The 20,423-nt window shown below is 42.1% G+C and overlaps 1 protein-coding gene across 1 annotated transcript; it reads left to right on the top strand.

The window, feature by feature from the left end:
• The first annotated feature begins 3 nt into the window (after positions 1-3).
• On the top strand, positions 4-14,263 carry trmt44 (tRNA methyltransferase 44 homolog). Its single transcript, XM_020629240.3, has 11 exons — positions 4-559; positions 642-759; positions 2,095-2,314; positions 2,404-2,472; positions 2,843-2,950; positions 3,430-3,501; positions 4,901-5,007; positions 5,365-5,548; positions 7,333-7,681; positions 13,351-13,467; positions 13,923-14,263. The coding sequence occupies exons 1-11, from the start codon at positions 223-225 to the stop codon at positions 14,159-14,161; spliced, it is 1,920 nt and encodes a 639-aa protein (XP_020484896.1). The 5' UTR covers positions 4-222; the 3' UTR covers positions 14,162-14,263.
• Positions 14,264-20,423: the final 6,160 nt, after the last annotated feature.

The following is a 20,423-nucleotide window of genomic DNA, read 5'->3' as shown; positions in this document are numbered from 1 at the left end:
GTAAACACGTCATCGAAAGGCGACAGAGTCCTTTTTCAGACGTATTTGTGGAATATGAACCTCAGCCTTTGTTTGATATGATTAAATGTCATTTTGGGGAATTCATCTAACTCATTTTACGACAAATGTTTATCTGCTCCATGTGCAATCCTAAATAAAGTCCCCGGAAGTGACTTTCTTCATGTGTAAACACATGGCTTGAAGTCGTGCCTGACGCTCATCATGCCCAAACTGTTTGACATAAAGTTTCCAGGAGGGTGTAAGACTCTTCCTGAAGGCTTTTGGTCGTCGGTGGACGTGTGGATAAAGAAACCTCACGTTGTAAACAAACGTGTTTGCGGAGTGAAGGAGACGGAGAGTGAAGATGTGGGCAGAGAGGAGCTGCTGTTTCTGCTCCAGGATCCTGAACTCTCTCTCCATGTGTTTTCTTTCTTGGATGGCAGAGATTCACCTGCGCAGACACATGCCCAGGAAAAAGCCTGGACTTCCAGTGTCAGAACATTTATCCCTAAAGTCAACAATTATGGGGCAACCCTGCATAAAGAAGTGATTGTCAAAGGTAAGAGTGGGACTGAATGAAGAGAAACCTCTGCTGTCTGATGACACCTTTTTTTACAACCACATGTTTGTGTCTGTTCAAGACTTTCGCAGACAACAGGTGACCTTTCTTCCATTTGAAGAGGATTCGGAGAAAAAGGTGACTCTGAAGAGGGGCAACATTTATCAGATCCAGCTCCTCCATCAGGACTGCGAGGAGTGGTGAGTGGAAACCAGATGTTACAAACTTTTATTTTGAAATCCCAATACCTTGCCTCCAAATAAATGACTTAAAGGAGACATGATGAAACACATCTTATGAGACTGTGTCAGGCAAATAACTGACTCTTGTCCTCTGTGTCCTCAGACGACAAAACATTTCGCAAATATTTACACATTGAAGTTAAGTAAGAGAACATTTTCACTTTATTTTAATTACAACAAACAAACACATTATTTGCTGTCACACCATTTAAAAGGTTTCTAGAAAATTCGATACATATTTTTTTCCCAAACCTTCTTAATAGCTAACACAGAATCAGCTTTATTGGCCAGGTATACACACACACACACACACACACACACACACACACACACACACACACACACACACACACACACACACACACACACACACCAGGTATTTGACAGCGGTGAACTGTGCTCTCTATGTACAAAAGTACAACACTGACTAACAATACAAACTAAATAAGCAAAGACTAATATATGTAAGGCTAAATGAGACAACAGTGCAAAATCCTGAGTAAGGTGATAATAAAATGTTCTTATGTAACAGATGGTTTAATAACTTCATATACATGTAACATGAGGTAGAGAGCCATATTAACATGTGTAATAATGTGTGCGTAGAATAGAAATCAGATGAGGACAATAATACAGTATTTACATGATTGTGTTTGTCCATTAAAAAAAAGTTTAAATAATCGTATGTACACTCACATTGTTTAACACATAAACTGTAAACACACATTTGTCCTCAAATCGATTCATTAAATAGTTATTATGAAGATCTGCTGAACGCTCATCTGGATGTCAGCATGTGGATTAGAAGCATGAATGTATCGCAGTGAAAAAAAAGAATTGGACAAACGTGCAATCAGTGCTCAGTTTTGTGCATAACTCTGTGATATTCTAGAGATTGTTTGCATTAGCTTCTGGGTAGTAGTTGTTGTTGTATACTGATGCATTTGTTTGAAAAAAAGAAGTGCTCATTATACATGTCAGGATAGTAAATGAGAACCGTGTCTCTGCCTTCTGACCTCGGCAGTTTAATGTTTATCTTGACAGATTTGCAAATAATATTAAGTCTCTGAATCTGACGGCTGAAAACAGGACAGTGGGGGAACAACAACGGTGAAATATTGTCATGCAGTCATGCGGGAAATCTGTCAGTGTTCAACAATCTGTCTTCTAATTAACAACAGGCTTCTAGTTAATTAAACAGGACACAAATGTTCCTGCATTGCAAATAGAAGAAATGATCCCAGCGTGTCAGCGTGTTGTATTAGGTCACAGAAAGTGTTGCTTTACCTGCAGGAGCTTGGAGCTGCACGCCTTGACTCCAGACGCCTGGTTCTCTGACGGCGTTGCGTACCCAAAGCTGCCCTGGCTGTCCTCTGACCTTCTGCCCAAACTGGTCCGCTGGGCCACCGAGTGCAGGAGCAGCGAGTTCAAGAGCACGTTGTCTCTGCTGCCGGTGGAGAAGTACAGCGTCATGTACCAGCAGCTGAAGGAGAAGTACAAGGCCATGGTCAAGGTGAAGTCAGGTCAGAGTAACCCCTGCTGGTTTAGAGTTCTCATAATCATGTTGGGTTTTTCATATTTATTTCTCATATTTCCTTCGAGGTTTGGCCTGAAGTTACGGACCCCGAGAAGTTTGTCTACGAGGATGTAGCCATCGCCTCCTATCTGCTCGTGAGTTCGAGAGCATCGACGCACCAGATGATGAAAAGTCCTCACGTCTCATTAGCCGCCTTTGCATTTATTTTTTAACGTGTACGACCGCTGCCGAGTACACAAACATGTCCATACATGCGGGTGAAACTCATTTTAATATCCGCCACATGTTGTGCAGGTCATGCAATCTAAAGCTGGGTCAATCCATTCTGAGTGTGAAAAATAGCTTTGACCCAGTAAATCAATTCAAAGCAGTGGCAGGTGAAAGGGTGTCAGCAGCAGCAGCAGCAGCAGGTGTCACCCTGCAGATGTGAATTGGCTTTGGCTAACCTGATTGAAAGCTCTCATGCACACACAGGATTATTGAGTCTGTGTCTTTGAACTGCAGGTGCTGTGGGCCGAGGAGCGAGCAGAGAGAGGCCTGACTGCCCCACAATCCTTTGTGGACCTAGGCTGTGGAAACGGCCTCCTGGTTCACATACTGACCAACGAGGGGGTGAGTTGATGAAAGTTAGACCACATGCCCCTACAGAGAGTGTTTTTTTGGAGGTCTCTAGCCCCTGTGCATGGGGCGCGCACTCCAGGCTGCAAGCGGCCCAGTGAAAATGCGCTTGAAAAAGAGAGGTTAATGTGTTTAAAGAAGAAAGGGAAACATCTTCATGATACATTCCTTCTGATGAGTTCAGGTTGAGCCGTCCGTTTTTAAATGTAGTTTGAACTTGTTGAACTCCGGCCCTGTGAGCAGATGTCGCCCCCCTCCCCCCCCCGCCACATTAATCGATGCTGCGGGGCTTGAGGGAGTCGAGGTGAGGGGATTCGCGTGTGAATAAATTACATCTCCAGTTTTACCGTGTCTTTCCTGATGACCAATCACAAACTGGGTCAGGTCTAATTGAAATGACACACGGTTGTTTGATAGTCGGAGTGTGAATGCTGTGTTAAGTGGGCTGACCGTCACGCCGTCTCGTGTTGCAGCATCCTGGAAAGGGCATCGACGTCCGGAGGAGGAAGATCTGGGACATGTTCGGCCCCGGCACTCTGCTGGAGGTGAGTGAATTCAAAGAGGGGGGCGGCAGTAGCCGAGTCTGTGGGGACCTGGGTTGGGAACCGGAGGGTTGCCGGTTCAGGTCCCCGTATTTTGGTCCCAGGTGCGGACCAAAATACGGAAGTTGGTCTGGTAGCTGGAGAGGTGCCAGGGCACTTCCTGAGTACTGCAGAGAGGTGTGTTCCCTGCATAGCAGTGTGTAGCAGCCCCCACTCTAACGTCTCTCCACTAATGCATGTTCACAGATTGTGATTCAGGCCTCTGTGTGCGAGAAGCATGTCTCTCAATAGCAGAGTGTAAACTAGAATCTCCCTCAGGGATTAATAAAGTCTTTCAAATTAAAAAAAAAAAAGAAAGAAAAGAGGGCGGATTCATGTTGACCACATTCAGGTTTTTAATGAGTGTAGTTACCGATCACAACAAACAGTAAGTCTGTAGGTGTCACCGCCTCAGTGCTGCTGCTCTGTGATTGGATTAAAAGAGGTTTCACTTTTTAACGGTTTAAACTGTTGATTCTTTTCTTAATATGATAATATTAATATATAAATGTATATGGAGTATGTCTGTTTTTTTTCCAGAGAGGCTCGTGATGAATCTTGTGAATTAAATTTCAGTCATGAAAACTTGACTTTATGGATGCTTTTATTATGAAATAAGGGAAAGCGTTCTGGTTTTCCTGCCTTTTGTGAGGACAGGAAAGGCAACTTTATTTATAAAGCACATTTCATGCACAAAGGTGATTCAAGATTCAAAAAAGGTTATTGTCTATCACATATAGTGACAGAAAATGACCTTTGGTTGAGGTTCAGTAACATAAAAGCATACAAACATTCACACTTATAAGACTCATATGAAGTCATGAAATAACAAAAAGTTCCATAAATACATAAAAGCACATTTGCACAGTATGTTAATAGTATTCCTCATCTAACCTTGTTTAAAATGTGTATTACAGTGTGAGGAAAAGAGTTTCTGTGCATTTACTTTTTTATTATTTTTTTTAGCTAATGTTACTCTGAAGTCAAAATGAAGGGTGAAGGGGATGGACAACAAACAGCAGGCTGCTTCCGTTCCAGGTCATCTGTTGTTGCAGATTTTTGCAGAATGGATGTGAAGGACCTGTTTTCTTGTCCTACAGAGACACTGCACTCAGCCTCAGACCTTTATTTTGAAGGTTTCTTGAAACATCACAAGCCAGCTTTTCGGATTTAATAACCCATATTCTACTCATTTTCAAACATGTCACACCGACATGTGTTCTCATTTACTAAAAGTTTTGAAAGTTAAAAGTTTTCCTTTTTTGAAAAATATCTATTAAGGGATTCAGAATGAAGTCGTCCCGTTGTGCATATTCCACCGCTTTAAGGAGCTCTTGTGCTTTTTGGCTCTCTGCTATTTCAGGAAAAAGCAATTACTCCCAGCGAGGGCTTCTTATTCCCGCGTACGGACTGGCTGATTGGGAACCACTCAGACGAGCTCACGCCGTGGATCCCTGTTATAGCAGCCAGGCGAGTCTTCATCAGCAGGCACAATCTCACTCAGCGGCTCGAGTGCCAGCTGATCTCTCCAATTTGGAATTACATTATGTGCAGGAGGAGGATGTGTGAATATGTGTGTGTTTGTTCCTGCATGGCCTAATGTCTGTGTTTCCTGAAGTCACCACCTGAGGGCGATGTTGAGCCTTCATTTGAGACTTTTCCCCTCTGTGACTGTAGTAAAGGATTGTTGTGTCCTGACTCTTAAAACACAATCTCACTTAAAGGAACACCGACAGCTAATCATTTCATGATATTTACCACGACAGATTCATTGTGGTGTAGTCAAAGTAAGAATTTGTCTCTCCCTCTCTCTCTCTCTCTTTGCAGGTCGTCTTACTCCTGCCGCTTCTTCGTCCTGCCCTGCTGTTTCTTCGACTTCTACGGGAAGTACCAGAGACGCCAGTGTAAGAAGTCCCAGTACAAAGAATACATCGACTTCATCGCGGAGGTCAGCGGGGTCAGTGGCTTCATCACGGAGGAGGACTGCCTGAGAATACCGTCCACCAAACGGGTAGGTTTAAATAGTCCAGAGGTAGAGCGAGACTCCTCAGATCATTTGACTTCCTACATTTATGTTCTCTGTGTCACACCTTTAAAACTCTCTTCTTTCTTAAATCTAGACTTTCTTTAACCCGGCTCTCCCCCCGCACTTTAATGATAACAAATCCAGCTGTCTGTGTGACCTAGTGGTTTTGTTATTACAAGCCACTTCACTTTCTTCACATAAGTACGGTCCATCTTTATCATCAGCTGTCAAGTTATTTAACATTACAAGAAATGAAACATTATTTCACTTAAAGTTGAAGAGACACATGATCAATGATCAAACTTAATGCTGCAGAGTCTCAAAGAATATGTCGAACTACATGTAGCACTGATGTCATTTAATTTAATGGGGAAAATATATCATAGCGTTGGGCTTTGTTGCTTCGTCCCCCACTTCCTCTTTGTTTGTTTTTCTTTTCACTTCATCATCATCATGCCTCCTGACATCTCCTCCCACCTGTCTGATACAGATCGCCTCCTGCTGTGAGGTGCATGTGTGAACAAGCACTTCAGAAAGATTTCAGAGGCTGGCTGTCTGACATTTTTAAGAAAATCACGTGGAAACAGCTTAAGGAACCCGGTTTAATCTATAAATACAATAAACTGCGATAACCTTTATGACGATTTAAGTGTTTTTTCACCGATTTTTTTTATGTTCTTTTTAAAGCAACAAAAGTCATCACATCTCCTTTTTATGGAATCTGAAGTAGTTGAAATCACTAAAGTGTATAAAGGATTGTTGGTGTAACTTGATTTAGTGCTTGACTGTCGGCTGTGAAGTCACATTAAAGCAGAAAAGAGTGGGTCGAACTTCCACTTTCATGTGAGGTGTGTTTTTGAGGGAAGAAATATCTTGACTTGATGGATTAATTTAAAAGTATATGTTTAGGAAAATATAAATCTCATGCAAAAAAAAGGCTCGATAAACTCTTTAATTTCATTTGAAGGATACATTTAGAGAAGGACTGATTCCTATGAATACAGGATATAGAGAGATTTCATTTTCTCTCTTTTGTTTACTTAAAGAGGCTTAAGAGAGGCTGTAATCTCTGACCCGTGGAAGATATCCTAAAAAGAACTTTAAAAAGTACCATATTTCTTAGCGTTAGTTGTAAATTATGAGTGTTTCATATTCTAGGTGATGTGTATCTAGCTTAGCTTCCCACATAACTTTTCTGAGTACTGGCAGCGTGTTAAAAGCGTGTACTTTGTGAAGTGCATTTTTACCGCCCACTGATCCTTTCAAACATGTACATTTACATACACCATGTAGGTGTGACTGGGACTTTTGTCGCATGTAATCTCTTTTTTATCTCATATTGTTTCCAGTCTTTCTCCACGGTAACTTTCCAATGAACGTCATTTTACCTACAAAGTGTATTTCTGTTCTTCCTCTTCTCCACCTGATCCTTGTTTAGCACAGGCAGACAGAGATAAAATCAAGTGTTTATCACCCCCAAAGGGACATTTCTCTCTCAGCTGGTACCATTAACAGCTTTGATACAGATGGACACATAAAGAGAACAAGCTAATATTTACTGGGCTCTTAATGGAGGGGATCAGTCATAATCAGCATGTTTTTTTTTAAAGCAGATGTTAAGAAGTTGTTCCTGCACCAAAAGAATGGTATTGTTGCTGCATGTTCTTTCCGAATGTTACAAATAGAAGATTTGTTGTTATATTTTTGGTCTAGTTTTAAAGTTTAAGCAGCACCCCGGCCGCCCTGACCTTTAATGCTTCTCTCCCCAGGTGTGTCTGGTGGGAAAGTCAAGAAACTACGAGCTACCTGATGGAGCCGAAGCTGAGCAGCGAAGAGCTTGTTACGTTCAAAGCCGCCAGGCAGCCTCAGGGGTCAACGTTCAAGGGTCACACATCGGAAATGATGGGGACTGTTCCCTTGGAAACATAGAGACTGGCAGGACCCCCGGGAGCAGCTGGGGAGCCGGGTTCCAGCCCAGAGACAGGGTTGAAACGGTTCGAAACTGTGCTGCTCTCCCGCGGGATTTTGTCGATCGCGTTGTCCTGCGCGTTGCCAATGTGCTTCTGGGAATGACCGATGATGGCGGCAGGGAGTCCACCAGCGCCTGGAACAGAGGAGGTAAACCACACAACAGCCCAAAATACTACAAACAAACAAACAAACAATAATAAAAATATCCCAATATTTGGCTTGATACTGTTGGAATGAACAGGTTCAGATCCAGATTTATTAAAGTGCACTTCAGGAGTTACAGAGTTCATTTGTTGTACATTTTAATTAACTAAAAGCTTTATTGCTTAGCTCGGAGCTAAGCAAACCTTTTCCTCATACAGTACGTGACTGAAATTAGCTTCTGCTTCATATATTTGTAATATTAAAAAACTAACTCGGTTTATGTGACAAAATGCCAACATTTTAAAATGGAAAAATGTTTTGGATACAGGCAAAATAGGCACATTCGATAAGTAAGTTCAGTTTCATCTTAGGCTAAGGCTAGCAGTAGTTTTCTTACTAGCTAGCTTAAACTTGGTTTCCAGCTAGCTTTCTAGCTGGAAAGTGTAGCAAAGTGGTAAATAGTGGTTGTTACTTTTTCAGATAAACAGGTCTTAAACTACACATTTTTCGTCATCATGACACTTCTGACGTCCAACATTCGATTTGGTTACAGACAGTCGAAAAGGATTTGCTTTATAAAAATATGAATTTACAGCATCTTAGAAAAAGGTATCTGTTTTTATGCTAGCTGACCTGAAACCTGCCAGAGGGATTATTTTTCATATATTCTGACAGGTGGTAATTTCTCTCCCCAGGCAGCTCAAGATGTTTCATAAGCACCTGCAAAACAACGGGCATACATTTTCTTGTCAGTATCCTTAAAATATATTTCCCGGTGCCTCGTGGCTTCTACACCCTTTACCTCTTGTCTAATCTCCCCTTCATCATCCCATCTAAACCTCTATCCCCGACACCCTGTCCTCCCCTCTCGGCATCTGTCAGCAGGCCCCTCATGACACAAAGAGACGCTGCTTTGATCTATGCACGTCTTCCTCCGGCAGCCACTTCCTGCCGCGCACGCACACGCACACGCACACGCACACGCACACGCACACACACACACACACACACACACACACACACACATCACCTTTGTCTAAGCCCCTTCGCCCTGCTGCCACACAGACGCACACAGTATAATGTAGGAAACGGAAAGAGGAATTCTATGATTAAAACTGAAAATTCTGCAGGATTTGGAAGCTGATATGAGTAGAAAATATGAGAGAGCTAGAATAAGGGAGTCTGCAGCTCTGTGTAGAGATGACTGGATGAATTATGCACCACCATGTATGATTTATGCATGAGTATGCATTTGTATTGAGGTTTCCTACCAGTTATCTGCTGTGTAAGAACAAAGAGTAAAGTCAGGGTGAGTCAGCCTAGACTGACGGGATCCAAGAGGGCGTCAGAGGCAGTGAAAGGACCTTGTGATTCTATTTAGAAGATAACTGATAATGTTATCCATCAGTTTGTGTAATATTTAGTGATACAGGAGCTTTATCTTGGTTATTTTGTGGCTAGGCTTTACAGAATGGCCACATTTTGATTGTGAGACCCTAGTCTCTTTTTCTTTCTAATGCAAGTACAAACAGATCTTAAAAAAACACACATTGACCTGATAAACACCTGTGTCTGCAGCTTGCGCCTTTTAACTTCCTGTTAACTTTACAAATTAAAGCTTTAATATAATAAAACACAAACAGTTATTGAAAAAAGGCATTGATTAAAGGTCACATGTTCTCCTCCTTTTCAACCAGTTTAAATAAGTTTTAGAGCTCTGAAAAACATGTGTGTGAAGTTTCTTGTTCTAAATCCACTCTGATCCTGTATTTGATCATGCCTATAAACCCCTCTATTTCAGCCCTGCTCAGAGCAGGCTGTTTCTGTGTCTGTAACTTTAAATATGTAAATGAGCTGTGTTTGACCATGCCCCCTCTCTGGAAGGGTTTGGGTGTACTCGGGCTTTCTCACTTCATGCCCAAATGTTTACGGCGAGAAGGCAGACTCAGACAACTAGTTGTGGAAGTGTTACCCACCTGGGGGAGGGGTTACTGTCCTTTGTGATGTCACAAAGGGACATTTTCTAAAAGGTCTGATTGAGCACACATTTTCTGAAAAGTGGAGCAGAGAAAAGACAGAGTGGATAGATTTTTCTCATAATTGGGGGGGTTTGTAGACAGACTAGGGACACATATTAGTGTTAGAAAAACATGGTAAAGTGTATTTTGGATAATATGTGACCTTTTTAAAGCTAAAGAAGTTGCACTCCTTATCTTGACTATTTTGCATATTGTTCTTTTAAAAAATGGTCTAGTGGACATTATTCTGACAGGTATTTCCTGATTGAAATCAAGGAACCTTCCTTAGTCATGTTCTTAGTCTTAGTCATGTTTTTCATTTAGGCAGAGTTCATTATTTGAAAACAGTGTGAAGCTATTCAAGTCACATCTAGCTCTTACAGAGCATCCTATTTGTGCCCTGAAGAAACGATACTATTTATATCTCTGTCTTTTTATACGGTTTACATGTGACGTCTGCCAGTGTAGCTTAAGGAATTTCCTTATTCATGCATGCTGTTCTGCTGACTCTTAGTTATGTAATTGTGCTGAAAGTCTGTATGCAACTTCATCTAACATGCATTACTCTCAATCTCAACCCTGCTTTCTTGGACATCTTTATCTAAAGGTACAGCACGTAAAAAGTCACATGGTAACACGTGGATGTAAATTCTCTGTGCACATATTGTCTGAGCTGCAGTGTACAAAAAAAATGCTTACAAGAGAGAGGGAGTGGGTGAAATGTATTATTACAGGTAGGAGTCCTGAAAGCATTTTCTTTTGATAATTTAAGCTCGCTATCCTCCAGGAGAGCCTGCAGTAAATTGAGCATCCCAGAATCCTCTTCTTTCACACCTACAGTCCTCATTAATCTGACCTTGGCTCACCTCACACCTGTCTGTAGGATAACTATTTGTTCTTTTTATAACAGAAGTAACAATTAGCCAACACAAATGTATTCAGCAACTAAATTATAAGTCGTGCTTAATTCATAAATCTTTGGTTAACGATTCCCAGAACTTAATATTTGCTGCTGGTTTGAGTAGTTTCAACTCAGTACTTTTAAATAGTAGATTTGAAAATGCCAATGTTGGCTTTGGGAAATTTGTATTCTGCAGTATTTCGTGACATTTTAAGCGGCAAACTCTAAGGCTGCATGGTTTGAGAAAAAATATACAATGTGCCAGAAAATTGTTCAATGTTGCGACATCGACGTGTCATGCAATAAATCACAAAAAATTAGCTCACAAATGTCCACCTGCTGCTCTTCATGTTTCATACAGTACCTGTGTTTGCAGCACGTCCCTGCCATAGACTGTAAATATTAATGGTCGAAGCCTGAGTGACGTCACTCATCTGTTACTGCGGTGGGCTCTGGAGGCTCATCAGCAGCAGCCACCATGCTGGAAATCCTGTCTCAGCCAAACTTTCAGCTAGCCTAACAACAGGCTAAGAGCTGGAGCTGAGGCGGGTTTCAAGCCTACAGACAAAACGCTAAACTGCGCCCGCCGTCAATCAGGTCAGACACGTGTAGCTATTTAACTATGGATGACACGTATAGTTTATAGTTTAGAGTTATAAAACATTCACCCCTTGTACAGTGTGTGCCCATGAGGACAATAACTAATCAGACCAATATGATTTGTTGTACGCGGCTGTGAACATGTTATATTCTGCCGGATTTGCACTTCGGCTTTGGCTTCATTTATCAATACCGAAGGCGGCTTGGTCTCTGCAGAATCCAAAATAAATCAGAGAAGGATTTTTTTTCACCACTTACTTGGCACCAGTTCATGTGAGGGTAGCACATAACTAACATGAGCTTCGTCTGACTGCATCAAAACGGAGTGAAAGCACGACCATTCTACTCAGACCTCCGTCCAAATGGTAATATGTACACATTCTGAAATCATCATCAATAAATTCAGACTTTTGCCAATAATTTGTCCTGGATGTCCGCAGTCCTACATTTTCTACTACAATAACGGTAGTAGACTGAAGTGGCTGTATTTCATAAATTACATTGGTTTTCCTGTTTACATCATGAAGCGATTGAAGGTAGAGTAGATGCAGTAGATTTAAACAACTTCTTGATTTGGACCAAAGAGTGATTTATTCCAGGTAATCATCTTCTGACCCTTTGGGAAGGCTCGTACTGAAGGTTATGTAAAGAGGGTTTTGATTGGCAGTCCAAAAAAACCCCAAAAAAAACCACAAGCCGTCCTGTGTACTGAAAAGGATCCTTTAACATGTTTTATCGACCACTCAGCAATTTTTTCAAGCTCATTTTCCCCCACTCAGCCTGATTCTCAATTGGCCAAAGCAGCAAACACAATCAACCACAACGGGCAATCAATACATGGACATCTTAGTGTGCTGCACAGGGGACGCCCAAGCTTAAAACAGTCAAACAGTACGATGAGCGGAGCCATTAATAGTCGCCTCTGATGGTCTGAGTCCAAGCAGAGTCTACTCCCTTCCTACGGCCCTTCGTCCATTAATCTCCATTAACATGTAGGCAGTAAAGGGCAGCTCTAAATGCTGTATTGATATTGTATTACGGCCTGGAGCTCCCTGGTGTCTGGGCGGTAGGACGGCAGACCGCCCAGATTCACACTCGCAGCACAGGACTGTGTTTGGCTGTTTGAGTGTCTGTGAAAGTGGGAGTGTGTCGCATACTTTCGGGATTATCTGGACCGTCTAAATTTAGGACGTGTTCGGGCCGACAATATGTTTTCTCACAAGTTTCAGTGGCATAGAGACAAATAAAAAGAAAAAAAGAAAGTGAAACCACTGTGATTAAACTTGCATATAAAACCCCGCACATTAACATTAACTCTGAAATAGTACACTCTTATGTTTGACCGATTGAACTTGAACGAGACACTGCACTTCACAATGCGACGCTTTCAAGTTCAATCATCTCCGAGGTAGCGGGGATTTCCTGAAGTGCCACCCGAGATTAAAGTCAAATATTGTTACGAAACGCTACAAAAGAGCTTCAGAAATCCTGTGGTGTGTCCCTCACTGATACGAGGAGGGGAGGGGAGGAGAGGGGAGGGTGGAGGGGCGGGGTTGTCATTTGTACGAACCAAAGGTCAGCCCTGATTGAATTCTCGTCAGGGGAGGAGAAAGGGCACAGCCAGAAATACAGACATTCTCATGAAACAGAGCTCAAAGGCGAGATCCTGTGAACACAAAAACATCTATGCTTACTATTCTCCCAACCTGGAGCATATGATTCTGTGTTTTCAGGACCCATCCTTTCTGTTTTTTTTTTTTTTCTTTTTGCTCTTCGGTAGCTAAATTTACTGTCCCAGTGGGGGAGTGACGAGTATGACTCACGCTCTCGAGCGGCCGATGGGAGATGCAGCGGTGAAAATGCATGCTGGTTGCTCTGGCAGCTTGTTGGAGCGGCTTTAATTGAGCACACTTCAGCGCCCTGGCTAACACTGAAAGACACTGACTGAGGTTTTTTTTTTTTTTCCTCCTTGTTAAATTTTCTATAAGTCCCGATGTATATATCAACCAGCTGTACAGTGGATAATAATTATTTTAGTGCGTGCCTGAAGCAGCATGTTAATATATTGATGAATGTAACATGGACAGACCTCCTCCCGCTTCTTTGTCACTCTGTTCTTTCATCCCCCCCCACCCACCCCCCCCCCCTCCCAGGAAGCCTCTCTGTGAGCGAGGTTGCCGGCCTGTTGGAGCAGGAGGCCCTGCAGCTCCTGAAGAAGGAGTGTGGAGGCCTTCAGACGCTGCTCAAGAACAACCACCAAGTCTTCAGAGGTAGATAGACTGCACACAACTACATTCATCAAATCCTTTTTATCGCTTCAATTCACATTTGAAATCATGTTTATAATGTGTGCAAGCTTCCTCAGCATAGTAAGGAAGGAAAAAAGGAACGCTTCTTTATATCTAACGGCCGTCGAGTTAGATTATTTCAACTTCAAGTTTCAGTCGGTTTGGCCTCAAGAATGGTCTAGCTGATGTTGCCATAAAGAAGATGTCGGCGTCAGAGCTGAAGCACGTCAATAATGCTTCATTGATTCAACTCAGAACAAAACAGAGTCCTTTTTTTTTAACGTATCCGACATTAGACAGGGATTCTCAAAAGCAGCATAGCAGCCATAGCAGCAGGTCGCCCCTATCAACAACCCCGAGGAACCTACAAGACACGACAGCTCAGGAGATGTGGTTACTTAAGATTTACAGGTAGATCTTTCATCCTTCTCTTACAGTGGAAGGAGGGAGGGTTCACATCAGAGACTGGCGGGACAAGAAGTCTTCTCGGTCAGATGCCAAGAAGAAGCCCATTGCGCCTGGTGCCATGAAAACCCGCCCCTGCTGGTTCCATGACCACCATCCTCAGCGCTGCCCCCTGCAGGCGGAAGAGTGCCCCTTCGCCCACGGACCGGATGACCTCAGACCCTCAACCAGACCCCTAAAGAAGATGAAAAAAACCCTATCTTCTGAGTGACTGGTTCCTTCTTGAACACTTGAGCTCAGCTCGTTTCTTGAGTTGTTTTTTTTAATTTGCAGAAGAACTTTTGTGACTACCTTTGTTTGCTCAGTGCATCAGTGGTTAAACCTGCTGTGAAAAAAAACCCTGCAGCCAAGAAGAAGAAGAAGAAGTCAGCTCGTAGCCATGTGAGTTTTATTGATGCGACATGATTTCTGGGAAATGAGGTCTTCAAATTTTAAACAGCTTCTCTTTTTCATCTCTCACTCTTTGGAGCACGCTGACACCTGGGCTGCTGTTGTCTGCTGAGCTTTAATTTCAAGGGATTATTAATTAACTTCTGTACATCTTAGAAAAGTGTACACTTACTGTAGGCTATATATTAAAGTTTATTTGACGACACATCTTTGTTTATTCAATCATTATCTTGCTACATACCTCACTGAGACGGATAATTCAGCTCCGAGAGGGACTTTGAGGTTCACAGACAGGGCGGAGGATAAAGAGCAGGCAGCGTTTGAACAAAGTAAATGTTAGCCCTATGAATTATTTGTTGGCAGGAGTTGAGGGGTTAGCCGCGTGTCGTCCCCTCTGGACGGGTGGTCACTGCTGCGTCTCTTTAGCTCAGCGTGCCTTCACACTGTGGCTCAAATGTCAGAGACAGTAAGGCCCACTCACCCGGGGGACTGCTGCGGGGGGGGGGGGGGGGGGGGGGGTCTGTTTTTTGTTCATGTGAGCGGCAGCAGTCTGACCATTGACGCAATAAAGGACAGAAATGCTTTAAATTTTACAATCCGAAAACTTTTCTCCTTCATTTGTTGCCGTCAGTAAACATATCTCACAATGCGCTGTGTGCAGGAATCTCGCTGTAGATGATTGGATGTCTTGGATGTCTCTGTCTGTAGTTTCTAGTCACAAACCTGAAAATAATCAACTAATCGACACTTACATTTGAACTTCTTTCTTCTGCAGTTGTGTCTTTCTTGAAGCTTCTTTATGTAAGAACAAAAAAAACAGGAATAGGTCAAATGTTTTAGAGGACAATGATAAATATACTCGTTACATAGCATGCCATACCGCCATATAGTGTTGTAGTCATGAGCGCACTAACCAAGACCGAGACATACCCGAGACCAGAGTGCTCGGAGTTCTAGACGAGACCGAGACATTTAGGGATAGCGACCAAGTCAAGACCTGAAAAATCACTGAAAACAATGATCATCTTGTGTTTAGGGGGCGTGTCACTCACTTAGACCGTAACACCGCGAAGGTTGCAGCTGTAACCGGAGGATAAGAATCAAAAGGGGTGTTTTTCTTCTGATCACAGTAATGATAGAAAAAAAACTCGATTCAGAGACGAGACCTTCAAAAAGTGGTCCCGAGACCGGTCTTGAGACCCTGAACGATTTTGAGTACTACAACACTAACCATCCCATACTCACTGTTTTGTGGATAAGGAATGACTACTTTTAGTTTCAATTCATTACAAATAACTTTATTTATCTGTTAGGAACTTAAGTTTGTGTAAAAAAAAAAAAAAGCATCAGTGCGCATACAGCTCACATAAATGACAGCAGAGCACATAAAACAAACCACACACACACACACACACAATGATGTATTACAGATTAGCTATGATGCTAAAACTCTAGGGTTAAGAAAGAATAAACATTCAAGTTAACTACCAATGAGGGCACAGCCAGACGCTCTCTCCATCTGCCGCCATGACAGCCCCATTTGTTTGTTTGGTAACATATATTCAACCTAACATCTCAAAAATCTGTTATCATCTCAACTTATTGAGTCATATTTTAGTATCATAATTGGAACTAAGGTCTTATTCTGTCTTTATCTGTTTATTAATGTAGTCCAAATATGGTTTTGACCTCATAAATCATCACTTTGGTGTATTGTCCTCACTTAAAACTATCTCATAATCTTTACCAACCAGCATATGTTTTCACTGTATGATTCTGGATCTCATAATTTGTGGCTCGACGGGCCCCACATACAGAAGCCCTTGTCCTCGGAGTGCACGGCCCTGGTTGGACTCTGACCCGCCGCACTTAACTTTTCTTCTGTATCTATTGATTTTGACTCATTACGTTATATGTTTGCCCTCATATCTTACAAAATTATGACTTCAGTTTATGTATTTTGGTATTTGATCATTTTGCTTTTTCAAAGTTTCACCTCGTAATCGTATCACTATCGTCACAGTCAAATCTGTTAATCCATCCATTTATCCATTATCTTTACTGCTTTTCCTGTTCTGGGTCATGGGGGGGCTGGTGCCGTTCCCAGCTGTCATTGGGCGAGACGCAGCGTTACACCCTGGACTGTTCACCAATCACTCACAGGACTGACATATAGAGACAGACAACCAGACACTCATTTACAACTACAGGCAAATTAGAGTCACCAATCAACCTAACGAGCATTTCTTTGGACTGTGGGAGGAAGCCGGAGTACCTGGAGAGAACCCACACATGCACAGGGAGAACATGCAAACTCCACACGCTCCTGGCAGGCGGGGATTCGAATCAGGAACCTCCTCGCTGTGAGGCAACAGCGCCGTTATGAGTCATTTACAATTAGAATGACTGTTTACACTTGTGCATGTCATAATTTATTGTTTTGACCCTAAATTCTTCTGAATTGTAATTCCATTATTCAAACTCCTATTCTGTATCTGTACAAAAAAAAAAAAAAAAAAAGACCAGACCTGATCCAGTAAAACTGCAGTGGATCCTGGCTCATGTGTTTAATTATTCTTTGTTTGGCGTCTCAGAGGGTAAAAATCCATAGTGCAGTTTAAAGGGACATCCTGGGGTTAGTTACACATGAGGAGACTGAAGCTCTGGCGTTCCCTCGAGCTCGACAGCTGTGTCGTTGAATATTGATGAATGATACATGTCTTTACTCAGTCTGCTCACAGGTGTAACACAGGCAGAAAAAAAACAGCTTCTTAGTAGTTTTCTGGATCATTTGATGGCTAAAAAATTCCAATCAACAAAAGGTCATTTGGACATTAACGATGCGTTAGCGTTGATGGACAGAAAGTTCAGCTGAGTGAAAGTGGTTGTGTTTTAACGCGCTGTACTCCATCGTTATGTGCACAGCTATGAGTGTGCTTTAATGACCTATGCAGATCATTTCTCTGTCTCCCGCCCCCCCTCCCCTTCTCGCCATTTTGCTTCCAGGAAGATATCAATTCATGAAAACAATCCCGCCGCTCCAGGTCTGCACATAACGTCCCCTCTAATCGACCTGCTGCCCTATATTTAACATCCAAGGAGTGTGACGTGGGGGTGTTCACCCCACTCCTGACCTTTTGACCCGAGCACTTTCCGAGCCCCGTCCAATCAGACGTCATTATGACTCTGTGTGCGTCTGCCTCGCTCTGCTGCCCTAGAGACCAGAGGAGGAAATCCATAGCAAGCGTAAATGTAACCCTTAACAAACCTCCATTTCTCCTTACCTATCCAGCCCACTCTGAGTAAGACTCCCGTCCCTCACCCCCCTACATGGACACACCACAGGAGGATATCTGTGCACATTGAGTTAAAACAACCCCTAAGCAAGCAAGACAAACGTGTGTATAATGACGTCAGTAGGGGATGCAGTTAACCTCGTTTTGGTGATTTGAAGGTCAAAAGATGTTAAGATGTGTCCTTTATAAATGTAAGATCTATAGTAGAAGAAGTCGTTACAAACTAACTAAATGCTGTGAAGACATGACTGTGTATAAAAAGACAAAGCCTTCTAATGTCTTGTTTTTTATTTTTTATTTTTTTTAACCGAATGTGATATTCTAACAGTTCTTGAACTCTAGCTTTAGAGGACATGTCTATCTGTATTACAAACTGCTACACATGGGGTGGCTGTGGCTCAGTTGGTAGAGTCAGTCGTCTCTCTACCAGAAGGTCGGGGGTTCAATCCCCAGCTCCTGCAGGAACATGTCCGATGTGTCCTTAGGTATGACACTTAACCCTGAGTTGCTACCACTGCTTCATCAGTGACATGTGAATGTGTACAAACAGGATTAGATAACAGCCTCTACCATCAGTGTGTGAATGTGTAGGTGTGACCTGCAGTGTAAAAGCACTTTGAGGAGTCAGAAGACTAGTGAAGCAAAATACAAGCTCAAGCCCATTTACCATTGAAAAAAAAACACAGTCTACTCAATTATGAAATAAAGTAAATATTACTTTAAAAAAATATATTCTTATGTTTTTTAACAGGACAACAGATTGAGGTTGTATACAGGCTGACCCTTTAGTGCTTACTTTTAATGGCCCGATGTCAAAATAGGTTAATAAAAGCTGTCTAAAGGGAGACTTAAAGGTTAAGAAGAAAGTGTTTGTGGACTTATCTGCTCGAAACATATTCCTTAGTTTAAACATCTAAAAACCCTATAAAGACAAACAGTCTATAACTCACCCCGAAGAAGCTGTGATTGAATCTTGAACTTGAATGGACTAAAGGATCGGGTTAGGGTCTGTGGTTGAGTGGTATTGGTTTGATATAAAGGTCACAAGCTTATAAAGTCAAGATCCTGTAACAAAGAAGACTGTTGCACATCACAACACAAATTCCTGTGTATCAAGTCGAATAGATTTCCAGAAATCAGGGTCCTCTCAATGATTCAGAGGAAAACTATGTGAGCTATGTCAACAAAATGTCTCCTTTAAGGATGTGTTTGTCTTAGAGGAGATTTGATAGTGAACAGCAGCTCCATCTCCATGTTGCACTAACTTAAAAAACTTTTCTTATCTTAGGTATCTGAAGATTTTCCAAGTATCAGTCCAGACGAGGAATGAGATATTGTGAAGAGAGAACAGGAGGTAACACATTAACACAGACTAAATGACGCCCCATAACTAAAAATCTAGGTCAGGGGAGAAGTGACTGCATCTGTTCATCTCCGCCAACAACTTTCTCTGTTTCCGTCATGCTTTATTCATTGTGGCACCATGGGGTTTGCAACGTAATGTAACGTCTCCAAGACACTTTTTGAACTTACAGATGTCATCTCTCAGAATAGGATGTCATATCTCGCCCTATAGGACTGTTGACACATGTCACAATGTGCGATGAGAACATTGAGTTCTGCTCAGCTTTATTTAACTTGGTGGGAGGGTTATTTTCAATACATTATTTTGTGTCAATAGATGCATAAATCTGTGTGTGTACACTTAATTCATTTTACACATGTTTGGTAATCAGTAAGAATCATCACAGGCGCTGTTTACAAATTGCCTACTATACTAGTAGTAAGTACTGATTTGGCCAAAACACAGTATGCAGTATGCCAAAATTACCCTGATGTCAAACTGATCTACAGTATGCATCAGACCAGTCTCCCACTGTTTCCCGCAATGCACCAGGTCAGATATCAAGTGACTGACAGTAACAGGTGAAATAATCACAATCAGACCAAACCACACAAACATACCACCAATTATCTTTTTTGGTTCTCAAAATCATCAAAAATCTGAATTGATCACTTGTCCACTTTTTTCAGACCGTCAGTGGATGCTTCACTGTAGCATCAACTAAGCAGTTACTGCTTGCATCAAATGTAGAACCCTGCTGCTCACTTACAAAACGACACCTCCTCATTTAAACTCTATCATCCAGGTCTGCACTCCCTCCCACCCACTGCGCATCAGGGCCCTTATTCTCTACCTAGACTCCTCTCTCTCTCTGTTGCCCCCCCCCCCCCCACAAACAAACAACCAAACTCTGTTTGACCCTTTGCACCTTCAAGAAAAAGCTAAAGACCCACTTCTTTCATGAATGCCTACGCACTTAATATTGATGATGGTAACAAAATTTAGGATGGTTTTGATGCCAATCAGAACTCTAAGGAACAACTATGTTGTTGTTGTTGTTGTTGATGATGATGGTGTATTAACTGTGAATTAGTAAAAAAAAAGGAAAAAAAGTGATCTGCCTCTGTTCACTTCCTGTCAGCCCCTGTGTGTCTGAGTGGCCTTAAAACTGTTTGTTTGCACTTACTGACATTTCCTCCTCTCTAGAATCCTGTCTTGAACATTTTGTGGTTTACAGGCAACTCAATGGAGCCGACCACTTTCTTGAATGAAAACAGGAGTTCTCCAGGTTTGAACATTGTTGGAAACTTTTAGGGATCACGTAAGTACACAACTCATCCAAACATATAAAAAAGGTCTTGTCGTAATAAAACCTATAGAATTACAGCTCTTTGATCTGAGCTGGACATAACCGTTTTCTTTCTTGAATTATTATTTTTTCC

The sequence above is a fragment of the Labrus bergylta genome, chromosome 22 (genome assembly GCF_963930695.1).
Source record: "Labrus bergylta chromosome 22, fLabBer1.1, whole genome shotgun sequence".
NCBI lineage: Eukaryota > Metazoa > Chordata > Actinopteri > Labriformes > Labridae > Labrus > Labrus bergylta.
This window is presented reverse-complemented; position numbering and strand designations above follow the sequence as displayed.

What these genes read in the sequence shown, in the direction of transcription:
- trmt44 (XM_020629240.3), top strand. Translation starts at nt 223, where the DNA reads ATGCCCAAACTGTTTGACATAAAGTTTCCAGGAGGGTGTAAGACTCTT. An exon ending in GCCCCGGCACTCTGCTGGAG is followed by an intron (nt 3,502 to 4,900) that starts GTGAGTGAATTC and finishes CTGCTATTTCAG; the next exon opens with GAAAAAGCAATTACTCCCAG. An exon ending in ATCCCTGTTATAGCAGCCAG is followed by an intron (nt 5,008 to 5,364) that starts GCGAGTCTTCAT and finishes CTCTCTTTGCAG; the next exon opens with GTCGTCTTACTCCTGCCGCT.